Genomic DNA, 15,496 nt, shown 5'->3' with positions numbered 1-15,496 from the left:
ATCTGAGTAAATATGAAAAGTAACATACACAAAACAAACAGAACTGCTTTACATTTTGATCCAATCTGAGATCCAACAAATATTTTAACACACATCATTTCCTCCAAAACAAACACGGTTTACGATGACGATATCGCTCACTTCAACATATAATCCAGTTCTTCAGAAATATACGGCTCATTCCTGTACTGTGGGTTAATTTCTGGCATTTTACATTCATTCATTTATTATTCTTAAACTGGAATAATTTACAACAAAATGCCTTCAACTGAATCAATTATTAATTTAAATAATGCTAAAGCTTAAATGTGATATAGTGAACATTTGATTCTGTTATTAAAATGTGAGACTCTGTTACAACAGAGTTGAAGATAATAGAGTTGAAGATAACAGAGTTGACGATAACAGAATTGACAATATCAGAGTTGACGATAACAGAGTTGAGGATAACAGAGTTGAAGATAACAGAGTTGAAGATAATAGAGTTGACGATAACAGAGTTGAGGATAACAGAGTTGAAGATAACAGAGTTGAGGATAACAGAGTTGAAGATAACAGAGTTGAAGATAATAGAGTTGACGATAACAGAGTTGAGGATAACAGAGTTGAAGATAACAGAGTTGAGGATAACAGAGTTGAAGATAACAGAGTTGAGGATAACAGAGTTGAAGATAACAGAGTTGAAGATAATAGAGTTGAAGATAATAGAGTTGATGATAACAGAGTTGAGGATAACAGAGTTGAAGATAACAGAGTTGAAGATAATAGAGTTGACGATAACAGAGTTGAGGATAACAGAGTTGACGATAACAGAGTTGAAGATAATAGAGTTGACGATAACAGAGTTGAGGATAACAGAGTTGACGATAACAGAGTTGAAGATAATAGAGTTGATGATAACAGAGTTGACGATAACAGAGTTGAAGATAATAGAGTTGAAGATAATAGAGTTGAGGATAACAGAGTTGAGGATAACAGAGTTGAGGATAACAGAGTTGAAGATAATAGAGTTGACGATAACAGAGTTGAGGATAACAGAGTTGACGATAATAGAGTTGAAGATAATAGAGTTGACGATAACAGAGTTGAGGATAACAGAGTTGACGATAATAGAGTTGAAGATAATAGAGTTGACGATAACAGAGTTGAGGATAACAGAGTTGACGATAATAGAGTTGAAGATAATAGAGTTGACGATAACAGAGTTGAGGATAACAGAGTTGAGGATAACAGAGTTGAGGATAACAGAGTTGACGATAATAGAGTTGAAGATAATAGAGTTGACGATAACAGAGTTGAGGATAACAGAGTTGACGATAACAGAGTTGACGATAACAGAGTTGACGATAACAGAGTTGATGATAATAGAGTTGACGATAACAGAGTTGATGATAACAGAGTTGACAATAACAGAGTTGATGATAATAGAGTTGACAATAACAGAGTTGAGGATAACAGAGTTGACGATAATAGAGTTGAAGATAATAGAGTTGACGATAACAGAGTTGATGATAATAGAGTTGACGATAACAGAGTTGAAGATAATAGAGTTGATGATAATAGAGTTGATGATAACAGAGTTGACAATATCAGAGTTGACGATAACAGAGTTGAGGATAACAGAGTTGAAGATAATAGAGTTGATGATAATAGAGTTGACATCAATAGAGTTGACGTTATTAGAGTTGATGATAATAGAGTTAAAGATAATAGAGTTGACAATAACAGAGTTGATGATAATAGAGTTGACAATAACAGAGTTGATGATAACAGAGTTGACAATAACAGAGTTGATGATAATAGAGTTGACAATATCAGAGTTGATGATAACAGAGTTGACAATATCAGAGTTGATGATAACAGAGTTGACGATAACAGAGTTGAGGATAACAGAGTTGAAGATAATAGAGTTGATGATAACAGAGTTGATGATAATAGAGTTGACAATAACAGAGTTGATGATAATAGAGTTGACATCAATAGAGTTGACGTTATTAGAGTTGATGATAACAGAGTTGACAATATCAGAGTTGATGATAACAGAGTTGACGATAACAGAGTTGAAGATAATAGAGTTGATGATAACAGAGTTGATGATAATAGAGTTGACAATATCAGAGTTGATGATAATAGAGTTGACAATAACAGAGTTGATGATAATAGAGTTGACAATAACAGAGTTGATGATAATAGAGTTGACAATAACAGAGTTGATGATAATAGAGTTGACAATATCAGAGTTGATGATAATAGAGTTAAAGATAATAGAGTTGACAATAACAGAGTTGATGATAATAGAGTTGACAATAACAGAGTTGATGATAACAGAGTTGACAATAACAGAGTTGAAGATAATAGAGTTGACAATATCAGAGTTGATGATAACAGAGTTGACAATATCAGAGTTGATGATAACAGAGTTGACGATAACAGAGTTGAGGATAACAGAGTTGAAGATAATAGAGTTGATGATAACAGAGTTGATGATAATAGAGTTGACAATAACAGAGTTGATGATAATAGAGTTGACATCAATAGAGTTGACGTTATTAGAGTTGATGATAACAGAGTTGACAATATCAGAGTTGATGATAACAGAGTTGACGATAACAGAGTTGAAGATAATAGAGTTGATGATAACAGAGTTGATGATAATAGAGTTGACAATATCAGAGTTGATGATAATAGAGTTGACAATAACAGAGTTGATGATAATAGAGTTGACAATAACAGAGTTGATGATAATAGAGTTGACAATAACAGAGTTGATGATAATAGAGTTGACAATAACAGAGTTGATGATAATAGAGTTGACAATATCAGAGTTGATGATAATAGAGTTGACAATAACAGAGTTGATGATAATAGAGTTGACAATAACAGAGTTGACAATATCAGAGTTGATGATAACAGAGTTGAAGATAACAGAGTTGAGGATAACAGAGTTGATGATAATAGAGTTGATGGTAACAGAGTTCACGACAATAGAGTTGACAATAAAACAGTTAACGATAACATAGTTGACAATAAAAGAGTTGATGGTACACTAAATAAACGCCCTAAATGTGTTTTTTAATACTGAATTTATGAATAAGACAGAAAATAGATGTTTCATACAAATGTTTACTAGAGTAAACACAAAAAAGCTGAAAATTAGAATCCAGTATTGTTAGTTCAGTAGTATAATTCAGAAGGCAGAGACTGTCAAACATACTGTAGGTCCAAGTCTCAAATTAATATTTAAAACAAAATGTCTCTAAATACACACCCAAACATGTTTTTAGAGATAACTTGAAATTATTTGTGTTATTACTCAAAACAAACAAAAATGAAGCCACAGTTCCAGGATCAGCCGCATACAGTCAAGTAAATCAGCAGCAGTTTACAGACTCTTCCTGATGAAATACAGCTCTGAGGCTGGTTTACTGTAGTAATCTCAGTCTTTACCTGTGCAGGCCGAGGCTATCTCTGTTTCTGGAAGCTCTCATGACTGTCCGTATGCAAACGCTGGACTTTCTGTCTGTATTTCTACTGCTCTTCCGTCTTTATTCCCGTCGGCTGGAATGTGGACCGACGGCATTGATGAGCATCAACTGTTCTCAGATCAGCTCAAAACTGCACTGCTTTACATGCTTTAACACCAACACAATCTCACTCTAATGCCTTCTGTACACTGCTAAATAAGGCTCTTACTTAGAGTTCTTGTCTTGTTTCTAGTCCACATTTAAAATAGTTCTTAAATCAAGAAGCTTTGTCTAGTTTTAGTCAAAGAAAACCAAATCTAGTCTAGTTTTAGTCAAAGAAAACCAAATCTAGTCTAGTTTTAGTCAAAGAAAACCAAATCTAGTCTAGTTTTAGTCAAAGAAAACCAAATCTAGTCTAGTTTTAGTCAAAGAAAACCAAATCTAGTCTAGTTTTAGTCAAAGAAAACCAAATCTAGTCTAGTTTTAGTCAAAGAAAACCAAATCTAGTCTAGTTTTAGTCAGAGAAACCCAAATCTAGGCTAGTTTTAGTCAGAGAAACCCAAATCTAGTCTAGTTTTGGTCAGAGAAACCCAAATCTAGTCTAGTTTTAGTCAGAGAAAACCAAATCTAGTCTAGTTTTAGTCAGAGAAAACCAAATCTAGTCTAGTTTTAGTCAGAGAAACCCAAATCTAGTCTAGTTTTAGTCAGAGAAAACCAAATTTAGTCTAGTTTTAGTCAGAGAAACCCAAATCTAGTCTAGTTTTAGTCAGAGAAACCCAAATCTAGTCTAGTTTTAGTCAGAGAAACCCAAATCTAGTCTAGTTTTAGTCAGAGAAACCCAAATCTAGTCTAGTTTTAGTCAGAGAAAACCAAATTTAGTCTAGTTTTAGTCAGAGAAACCCAAATCTAGTCTAGTTTTAGTCAGAGAAACCCAAATCTAGTCTAGTTTTAGTCAGAGAAACCCAAATTTAGTCTAGTTTTAGTCAGAGAAACCCAAATCTAGTCTAGTTTTAGTCAGAGAAACCCAAATCTAGTCTAGTTTTAGTCAGAGAAACCCAAATCTAGTCTAGTTTTAGTCAGAGAAACCCAAATCTAGTCTAGTTTTAGTCAGAGAAACCCAAATCTAGTCTAGTTTTAGTCAGAGAAAACCAAATCTAGTCTAGTTTTAGTCAGAGAAAACCAAATCTAGTCTAGTTTTAGTCAGAGAAACCCAAATCTAGTCTAGTTTTAGTCAGAGAAAACCAAATTTAGTCTAGTTTTAGTCAGAGAAACCCAAATCTAGTCTAGTTTAGTCAGAGAAACCCAAATCTAGTCTAGTTTTAGTCAGAGAAACCCAAATCTAGTCTAGTTTTAGTCAGAGAAAACCAAATTTAGTCTAGTTTTAGTCAGAGAAACCCAAATCTAGTCTAGTTTTAGTCAGAGAAACTCAAATCTAGTCTAGTTTTAGTCAGAGAAACCCAAATCTAGTCTAGTTTTAGTCAGAGAAACCCAAATCTAGTCTAGTTTTAGTCAGAGAAAACCAAATCTAGTCTAGTTTTAGTCAGAGAAAACCAAATCTAGTCTAGTTTTAGTCAGAGAAACCCAAATCTAGTCTAGTTTTAGTCAGAGAAAACCAAATTTAGTCTAGTTTTAGTCAGAGAAACCCAAATCTAGTCTAGTTTTAGTCAGAGAAAACCAAATCTAGTCTAGTTTTAGTCAGAGAAACCCAAATCTAGTCTAGTTTTAGTCAGAGAAACCCAAATCTAGTCTAGTTTTAGTCAGAGAAACCCAAATCTAGTCTAGTTTTAGTCAGAGAAACCCAAATCTAGTCTAGTTTTAGTCAGAGAAACCCAAATCTAGTCTAGTTTTAGTCAGAGAAACCCAAATCTAGTCTAGTTTTAGTCAGAGAAACCCAAATCTAGTCTAGTTTTAGTCAGAGAAACCCAAATCTAGTCTAGTTTTAGTCAGAGAAACCCAAATCTAGTCTAGTTTTAGTCAGAGAAACCCAAATCTAGTCTAGTTTTAGTCAGAGAAAACCAAATTTAGTCTAGTTTTAGTCAGAGAAACCCAAATCTAGTCTAGTTTTAGTCAGAGAAACTCAAATCTAGTCTAGTTTTAGTCAGAGAAACCCAAATCTAGTCTAGTTTTAGTCAGAGAAACCCAAATCTAGTCTAGTTTTAGTCAGAGAAAACCAAATCTAGTCTAGTTTTAGTCAGAGAAAACCAAATCTAGTCTAGTTTTAGTCAGAGAAACCCAAATCTAGTCTAGTTTTAGTCAGAGAAAACCAAATTTAGTCTAGTTTTAGTCAGAGAAACCCAAATCTAGTCTAGTTTTAGTCAGAGAAAACCAAATCTAGTCTAGTTTTAGTCAGAGAAACCCAAATCTAGTCTAGTTTTAGTCAGAGAAACCCAAATCTAGTCTAGTTTTAGTCAGAGAAACCCAAATCTAGTCTAGTTTTAGTCAGAGAAACCCAAATCTAGTCTAGTTTTAGTCAGAGAAACCCAAATCTAGTCTAGTTTTAGTCAGAGAAACCCAAATCTAGTCTAGTTTTAGTCAGAGAAACCCAAATCTAGTCTAGTTTTAGTCAGAGAAACCCAAATCTAGTCTAGTTTTAGTCAGAGAAACCCAAATCTAGTCTAGTTTTAGTCAGAGAAACCCAAATCTAGTCTAGTTTTAGTCAGAGAAAACCAAATCTAGTCTAGTTTTAGTCAGAGAAAACCAGATTTCTAGAAGCTCAAACTGTTCAATAATTCTGTTTCATGTTAATAATATGAACATCTTGATCACAGTCTTGTGTTTTGATGCCGATCTACATCCTGCAGGTCACAGTATCCGCATTACAGATGAATAAACAGAGATTATTTACATACAGCAGCACATACTGGACACTTACAGAGGAAGAAGCTGACACTGAACACAATCAAAGCAGAGAATCAGACATTTCTAGAACAATCACTGGATTAATATCAGAGGAAGTGCAGTTATGAACAGCACATCATATTTGTACTAGAGTCTCGTGTTTGAGCTTACCTGAAAAACTCAAATGAAATAAAACACACATGCAGAATTATAGAAATGAAATAAAACACACATGCAGAATTATAGAAATGAAATAAAACACACATGCAGAATTACAGAAATGAAGTAAAACACACATGCAGAATTATAGAAATATTAATAGACAAATTATTCATTCATTCATTTTCCTTCCGCTTAGGCCCCTATTCATCAGGAATCGCCACAGCGGAATGAACCGCCAACTACTGCAAATGTTTTACACAGCGGATGCCCTTCCAGCTGCAACCCAGTACTGGGAAACACCCATACACACTCATTCACACACTCATACACTACGGCCAATGTAGTTGATCAATTCCCCTATAGCGCATGTGTTTGGACTGTGGGGGAAACCAGAGCACTCCAAACAGAAACACCAACTGACCCAGCCGAGACTCAAACCAGCGACCTTCTTGCTGTGAGGCCACAGCGATTCCCACTGCGCCACCATGCCACCCTGACTATTATCTATTGTATATAATTACGTTTGATATAACATACTGTACATGACTAGAATAGTCACACACATACAGACACTCTCTTACTCACACACACACACACACACACACACACACACACGCATGTTAACAAACACACATACATACATACACTCACACACACGGACACACACACAAGCTTCAGGACTTCTCTTTGTGAAGCAGACAGAGCGCTGACTGAAATGATGAGGCAAACACACACAATTCCACGTGCTGTTAGTCAAAACCCACACACACACACACACACGCACACACACACACACACAATGGAGTTGTCAGCCTGCGTGAATTATGTCACTTCAGAGGAGGATACAACATGACCTCTGAACAACAGCTGTGTGTCTGTGTGTGTGTCTCGACTGATGGGATGTGTATGTGTGTATGAGACAGTGTGTGTGTGTGTTTGTGTGTGTGTGCATATATGCTTATGTATGCGTGTATGCAGTACATAATTGTCTGTGTGTGTGTGTTGACTGATGGCATATGTATGTGTGTATATGAGAGAGAGGGTGGGTGTGTGTGTGTGTGTGTGTGTAACTGATACAGTCAGTCATCTGCCACACATTCATCACTGACTGTGTCAAGATCTTAAAAATATATTGCTTTAAATCTACAACACATCTGCCGTTCACACACACACACACACACAAACACACACACACACACACACACACCAGATCCAGCAAAGCCACAGCAGCTCTGGGAAAAACTGCCACAGAAACACAAACACTCATCAGATCCTCACTGAAGAGGGCCTTCACTCCCCAATCACACACACACACACACACACACACACACACACACACACACACACATCATCATCATCATCAGATTCTTCTCCAGAACTCAGCTCTAATCCTCAATCTAACACACACACACACACACACACATGAGTGGAGAGCGTCCCATCACCGGCTGACCCTGATGACATCACTGAAGCATGCTGGGATAACACAGAAACTGTTGAGCGTGCAGTAGTGTGTGTGTGTGTGTGTTGGAGCGCTTTGCATGAGGAACAGGAAACGTCAGGCTGTATATGAATATGATCAGGTGTGTGTGTGTGTGTGTGTGTGTGCTGTGCTAATATTTGAAGATCACAGTGAATCATACAGGATCAAACTCTTCTACAGAACAAACTCATCACACTGCAAAACAGATGCAAATGCATGATCGAATGTCATACTGTGTGTGTGTGTGTGTGTGTGTGTGTGTGTGTGCAAACGCTGCTGATTTACAACACAACAGCACACTGAACACCTGAAGCAGGAGTAATACAGCACTCAGATATGAAACACAACTCGATGAGTGACATTATTCATTACACACATTCAAAACTACAACACAAACAAACAAACAGGAAAACAACGTGTGTGTGTGTGTGTGTGTAAGTGTGTGCATCTGTGTGTCTATGAGTGTATGTGTATACAGGGATGGGCAGTATTTATGATATATGCATTTCTAATCCGCATTTTAAACCCAGAACAGCATTGTGGCGTTTATATTTGACGGGCTTTATGAAAATGAGGGAAGAGTTTGTATTAAAACACTTCAGTGTCTTTAGTATTAATATTGATTAATAATTAATATTAATATTGTATTTAGTATTTTTCAAATACTTCTGCAAGTCTACATGATGACTTCATGTAAATATGGCCTCGGATTGATGCTTGCTCATTCTGTTTTCACAAATAACTGTAGTTTTAGATGCATTGCTGATGTAGATGCTAAGAAAACAAGACAAACAACACACAAATCCTACAGGGCCCATTCCTACAATCCTTCTGGACTGATTCATAGACTTCATAGCTGGTGCTCTTCATAGTTCATCAAGAGGAAAGATGTTTCAAGAGTTCACACTGAGCTGATGATTGATTATAAAGTGTGTTTGGCATGCTGTTCCAGGAGAGAGCACTGACCTTATGAGATCCTTGAGTCCGGGGCTCCCTCCAGTTTGCAGGGCGAGAGGGGAGTTTGAGTTCAGGTAGATCTGGAGAACTCCCCTGCTGTAGTAGCTCATGAACAGATAGTGATCGCTCTTAAGAGATAACTACTGACTAGGAGCATGTCTATGGTGCTGATTTGGATTAGTCAATTAACTTAAGCTGCATGGCTTGGTAAAGACTAGAACCAGTGACGTTCTTACTGTGAGGCGACAGTGCTAACCACTGGGTGCCACCCATCTAGGAAAGGAGGAGGAGTAGAGGTGGAAGGGGGGATTCTTCAAAACAAAGATGGCTGATATATGGAACTGAGTGTGTTTATAGTGGCTTAGGAATCGTCTGATTGGTGAATCATAAACTGGATAATGCAGGACCAGCCGCAAGCATTCATAAACACGTGATCCTCTCTACATTAGCTTATAAATACACTTCACTAAAGTGGCACAATGCAGTATATGAGACTCTAATATTTAATAATAGCCCAGTCTATACAGTCACACACAAGGGGGAAAAGGTTTAGTTTTTTTTACCCAGACATTTTAAAAGAACTTATTTTATAGCAGTGAGATCAATACCGTCTAACTTACTGTGAAATCGTGAATGTTCTGCTCCATTATAAAAGTATTTTCAAAATACTAAATACAGTGTTTTATCTTGATTCATTTGTGGCTGCGGTAATCTAGGTTATTTTGATGCATGAAAAATGGAGGTATTAGTATTTTTGTTTTTTAAATACATTTCATTGTATTTTTGCTCATCCTTGTGTGTATATATGAGTGTGTGTGTATATAAATGAGTGTGTGTATATATGAGTGTGTGTGTATATATATGAGTGTGTGTATATATGAGTGTGTGTGTATATATATGAGTTTGCATGCTAAACATGAGAAGTTATGTGTATGCTATGTTTAAAGTGTGTTTATATATATATATATATATATATATATATATATATATATATATATATATATATATATATATATATATATATAATGTGTGCGTGCGTGCGTGTCTGACCTGTTGTCTGCTGCTGTGTGTTTCTGCTCATCATCTGCGTGTGTCCTGAATGAATGAAACGCGGTGAGAATCACTCCTCCACAGTCCTGCACATCCATCATCCATCAGAAATCAGCAACACACACTCCAGATCAAAACCCGCGCGCGCGCGCGTGTGTGTGTGTGTGTGTATGTGTATGTGTGTGTGTGTTTCTGCGCGGATTCACGCGAGTGTGTATGAGATTGGACTGCCATGAAACTCCAGCCGGGCGGGGGCGGGGCTTCGATGGCCGCGTCCAATCATCGCGCGGGGGTGTGCATAAATCAACATGTTTAATCTGCGCTCTGCTCTAACAGCGCTAATAGAGCATAAAACTCTCTCTTTCGATCTAATGATGATTATTTACGGTTATTGGTAGCGATCAATATGATCAAACCTCTACTTGAAGAGCTCGATCATCAGTTTCTGCCTGTTTTATAGTCATAAACAGTCCAGTACAGGAATATAGTTATGCTTTCTGTCTCCTATAAAGACACTTATCTGTGAATACATGTTTTTATTTATATTATACAGTTAAAACAGTGCAATGGGTAGCACAATCACCTCACAGTAAGAAGGTCTCTGGTTTGAGTCCCAGCTGGGTCAGTTGGTGTTTCTGTGTGGAGTTTGCATGCTCTCCCCGTGTTGGTGTGGGTTTCCTCCTGGTGCTCCGGTTTCTCCAGTGTTTATGGATGTTTCTCAGTACTGGGTTGCAGCTGAAAGGGCATCCGCTGTGTAAAACATATGCTGGATAAATTAGCGGTTCATTCCGCTGTGGCGACACCAGAAAGGGACTAAACCAAAAAAATAAATAAATGAATGAGTTAAAGCAGTCCACAATGCACATATCACACTTAAATCATCTATATCTGTCTATGTGTATAGATTTATATATATAATTTGAATGTTTACTTCCTTTCCCTCTTATTTAAGTGTGTTTAGTAACAGGAATCATGAGGATGAACATCTGACACATGAATGATATTGTAATGTGGTATATCTGAATAACTAAACTGTATTTAATATTATCTTTACGTTTATTCATTATTAATATTATTTTAATAATATTCTAAGTCGTGTGTTGTGGATCTCTTGGCCAGGTCACCCTTGTAAATGAGATGTTTGATCTCAAAGAGTTTTTATCAGGTTAAATAAATAAATATAAGAGTAATTCCATGCAAATGTCAACCTTACCATGAAAAAACAGACATTTCACCAAAATACAGGAACTTGTTTTTGTGTGTGTAAACAAGTGTTTTGCAGTATAGAAATACTCAAAACTGTCTCTAATCAAATATAATAGATTAAAATATTGACAAAGTCACACAAGTGGCATTTTCACATCAGTCTCATTCATAACACATCTCAGAAATGTGAAAATATTCAATTAAATATAATCAATCATGTTTGTTCTATAGTGAGTGACTCTTCTCCTTCAGATTAGCATCATTTCATTTGGGTTGTGCGGTTTAATTCACAGAATTCCTACAAAGTGTGTTGTAGACTGTAAACTCACACACTTTTTTAGTCACATCCATAACGCATGTTTATTTTCCTCATTTAAAGTACAAAACATGATCACAGATTGATCTTTTTCTGGTCCCTTAATTCTGTGGTAAGTTGTTCTGGAAAAAATAACCAGATGTTTCAGTATAATGTTAACAGACTTTCTCTGTCAATTTATCGTTTGAGTTTTTACTGTAAATGTCTCATCCATAATGCTGACATTGCTCATATATAAATGAAAATTTACTTGGATTCCAACAGTGTGTGTGTGTGTGTGTGTTATTTTAGTTTTTATTTCATTGCTATTGTTTAATTTGCTGTAATGTTCTGGTTGACTCTGTGTGAAATGTTCTATATATGTGTGTGTGTGTGTGTGTGTGTGTGTGCGCGCGTGTGTGTGTGTGTGTGTGTGTGTGTGTGTGTGTGTGTGTGTGTGTGTGTGAATGAATAAAACTAAACTAAAACTAAAAGCAAACATTCCAGCACAGAGAAAGGAGACGTTAATAAAACCTTTAATGAGTGTGTATAAAAGTTGTGTAACTCAGACATCTTCAGGATAATTCACCACACCATTGATTCTGTTTGTCTGTGAGTGTGTGTGTGTGTGTGTGTGTGTGTGGTTTTATTGATCCGCTCCTCATTTACAGAATAATCCTGCTGTCAGAATAACTGAGTTCCTCACACACTGACAGAGCAAACATCACGTCTTCTGCAGCGCTATAAACTCTAGGGCTGTGTGTGTGTGTGTGTGAGAGTGGAATAAAGGGAACTCCTGCAACACTTCAATAACAGGAGAACATTTCATGAAATAAAAGGTTAAATAACCTGCCAATGAGGTCAGTCAGTCATTTTCTTAGATATAGACCCTTTATTCATCTGGGGTCACCACAGCGGAATGAACCGCCAACTATTCCAGCATATGTTTTATGTTTTACACAGCGGATGCCCTTCAAGCTGCAACCCAGTACTTGGAAACACCCATACACACTCATTCACACACACTCATACACTACGGCCAGTTTAGTTGATCAATTCCCCTATAGCGCATGTGTTTGGACTGTGGGGGAAACCGGAGCACCCGGAGGAAACCCACGCCAACACGGGGAGAACATGCAAACTCCACACAGAAACACACACTGACCCAGCTGGGACTCAAACCAGAGACCTTCATGCTGTGAGGCCACAGTTCTAACCACTGAGCCACTGTGTCGCCCCTGGGGGAAAGTCAAATAAATTAAATTTAAAGCAAAAACAAGATTATTTTGCTTGTTTTAAGGAAAAACTCTTTTAATTTTGACTCATAATTTCTGAAAACAAGATGAAATGTTTTGAAAATGATGTCTTTTGTCTAGAAATGCTTCTTGATTTAAGAGTTTTGAGATGTTTAGATTAGAAATGAGAGAAACTCTCTGACAGCAGATTTGCAGTGTTAACATTAGCATCAAAACTCCATTACAGGATTTTTATGATGTCAATATTAGATGTTCAGTTGATCCATCAAGCTGGTCGATCGACATTAATCAGTGTGCATTTGTGTTGTGTTTTGTGTTGCCTGTGTGTTTATTGTGTATTAATGTCAGGTTGTTCAGTTGTGGAGGCAGAAACAGAAAGTGCTGCTGAATAATGAGCTCACAGACGCTCATGAATAATCCAGCAGATGAGGATTGATTTCTGTCACTTCCTGTTTCAGGACGACTGATTCTGCTGGAGATCTGATGACACTCAATATAGATCCTGCAGAAAGTCCCGTCTGACCAGCCAACACACACACAATCACACACACACACAATCACATATACATATATTCACACGCACACTTGTATACACACGCAATCACACATATATACACACACACACACACATATATAAATATATATACACATTACACCCACACATATACACAATCACACAAATACACAGACACACACTCACACATATGCATGTTCACACACACACATGTATACACATGCAATCAAACAGATATATACACACACATATATACACACGCACGTATTTACTACACATATATATATATACACACACACATACTTACTGTATATATATATATATATATATACACACACATATACATATATACACACACTCACGTATTTACCTCATACATATACTTACTTAATGTATATATATACAAACATACACACACACATGTGCACAATCACACACACAAATACACAGACATACACTCACACATATACATATACTATATTCACATGCACACATGTATACACACACAATCACACATACATATATACACACATATATGTATATACACTAACACTCGCACACACATATACATATATACACACACACATATATATATATAAATACACAGACACACACATATACATATATATACACACACAAAAACAATCTCACACACACACATATATAAATATATATATATATATATATATATATATATATATGCACACACACATACATATACACACAGAAGCACACATAAATAAACGTGCACATATATATACACACACAAATACACAGACATATACATACATATATACACTAATATATACACACACATATATATATATGCGACACATACATATACACATTGACACACATACATACAGTATATGCACATACAAATACAATCACACATATACATACACACACACACAATCACGCAACATATGTACACACAAATACATGTACATATATACACACACAGAAACCAAACAAACATGCAATTACACACACGCTTTGTTGTAAAGTGTTACCCATATTTTAGTATAATAATATTCTTACTAGTTTAGTTTAAGAAAAACACAAATTAAATATATTATTATTCATATTATTATTATTATCACTATTATTATTATTGTTAATATTAACATTTTATAATTATTATTAGTTGTATTATTATTCTCACTTCTATTATTTTTATGATCATCATCCTTGATTATTATTATTAACTCTATTTTTATTATCATCATTTGTATTATCAGTAGTGAATGTCGTGATCGCCTCAGTGTTTCTCCAGAGCAGTGTAAAGTTTCTTCAGAGTCTCTAGCTTCGCTCACAGGTTGGAGTTGTTCATGTTCCTGCGCGTCTTTATTTCTTTATTTAGCTTCACTATCAGATTTCCGGAAACTCACCTGTCGACTAATTTACATCCTCAATTTCTCCACAGAGACGACTGACGTGCAGAGAACTGAAGAAACTCCTCTGAAATAAAGGAAAGGAACCAGGAAACAAAGAGCTGAAGAGAATGAAGGAGGAATCTGACTGGAAACACATCAACTGTGTGTGTGTGTGTGTGTGTGTGTGTGTGTGTGTGTGTGTGTGTGTGTGTGTGTGTGTGTGTGTGTGACTTAAAAGCAGAAAATATAGTAACAAATATAGAATGATACAAAATAAATATAATATATTTACACGGGCAATGCAGTGGCAGTAGGTAGTGCTGTCGCCTCACAGCAAGAAGGTCACTGGTTCGAGTCTAGGCTGGGTCAATTGGTGTTTCTGTGTGGAGTTTGCATGTTCTCCCCGTGTTGGTGTGGGTTTCCACCGTTTCCCCCACAGTCCAAACACATGCGCTATAGGGGAATTGAGGAACTAAACTGGCCATAGTGTATGTGTGTATGGGTGTTTCCCAGTATTGGGTTGCAGCTGGAAGGGCATCCGCTGTGTAAAACATGGACTAGTTGGCGGTTCATTCCTCTGTGGCGACCCCTGATGGATAAAGGGAGTAAGTCGAAGGAAAATGAATGAATGTGTTATGAAGCGGACAGGAGACAGAGGTAAGGAAACGTTAGGGTGTTTATTAAATGACAACAAGGAGCACATGAAGGATAGCCAGGAGGATCAGGAATGATGTTGGGGTCTTTTCCTCCGTGGCTGGGTAACAGGAATACACGAGGATGGACAGCACACACCAGATACAGCTGACAGAGGATGACACAGACTTGGAAGGACTGGAAGACAGGACGATTCGGGAGGACCAGGAAGACTAGGAGGAATACAAAGAGAACAGGTAAG

General features: G+C 36.6%; 1 protein-coding gene across 2 annotated transcripts in view; it reads right to left on the bottom strand.

Annotated features, from left to right (window-relative positions):
- The window catches only part of arhgap28 (Rho GTPase activating protein 28), a 53,796-nt gene extending 43,681 nt beyond the window's left edge, over positions 1–10,115 (bottom strand). Inside the window, exon 1 of one of the 2 annotated variants that reach the window (XM_056450820.1) lies at positions 9,955–10,115. In XM_056450820.1, the coding sequence (XP_056306795.1) occupies positions 9,955–10,055 (101 nt within the window). In that variant the 5' untranslated portion in view covers positions 10,056–10,115. Of the gene's footprint in view, positions 1–3,447; positions 3,527–9,954 lie in introns of those variants that run through there. The other variant, XM_056450821.1, reaches the window with a different exon arrangement.
- Positions 10,116–15,496: the final 5,381 nt, after the last annotated feature.

This window comes from Danio aesculapii, chromosome 24 (assembly GCF_903798145.1).
Source record: "Danio aesculapii chromosome 24, fDanAes4.1, whole genome shotgun sequence".
NCBI lineage: Eukaryota > Metazoa > Chordata > Actinopteri > Cypriniformes > Danionidae > Danio > Danio aesculapii.
This window is presented reverse-complemented; position numbering and strand designations above follow the sequence as displayed.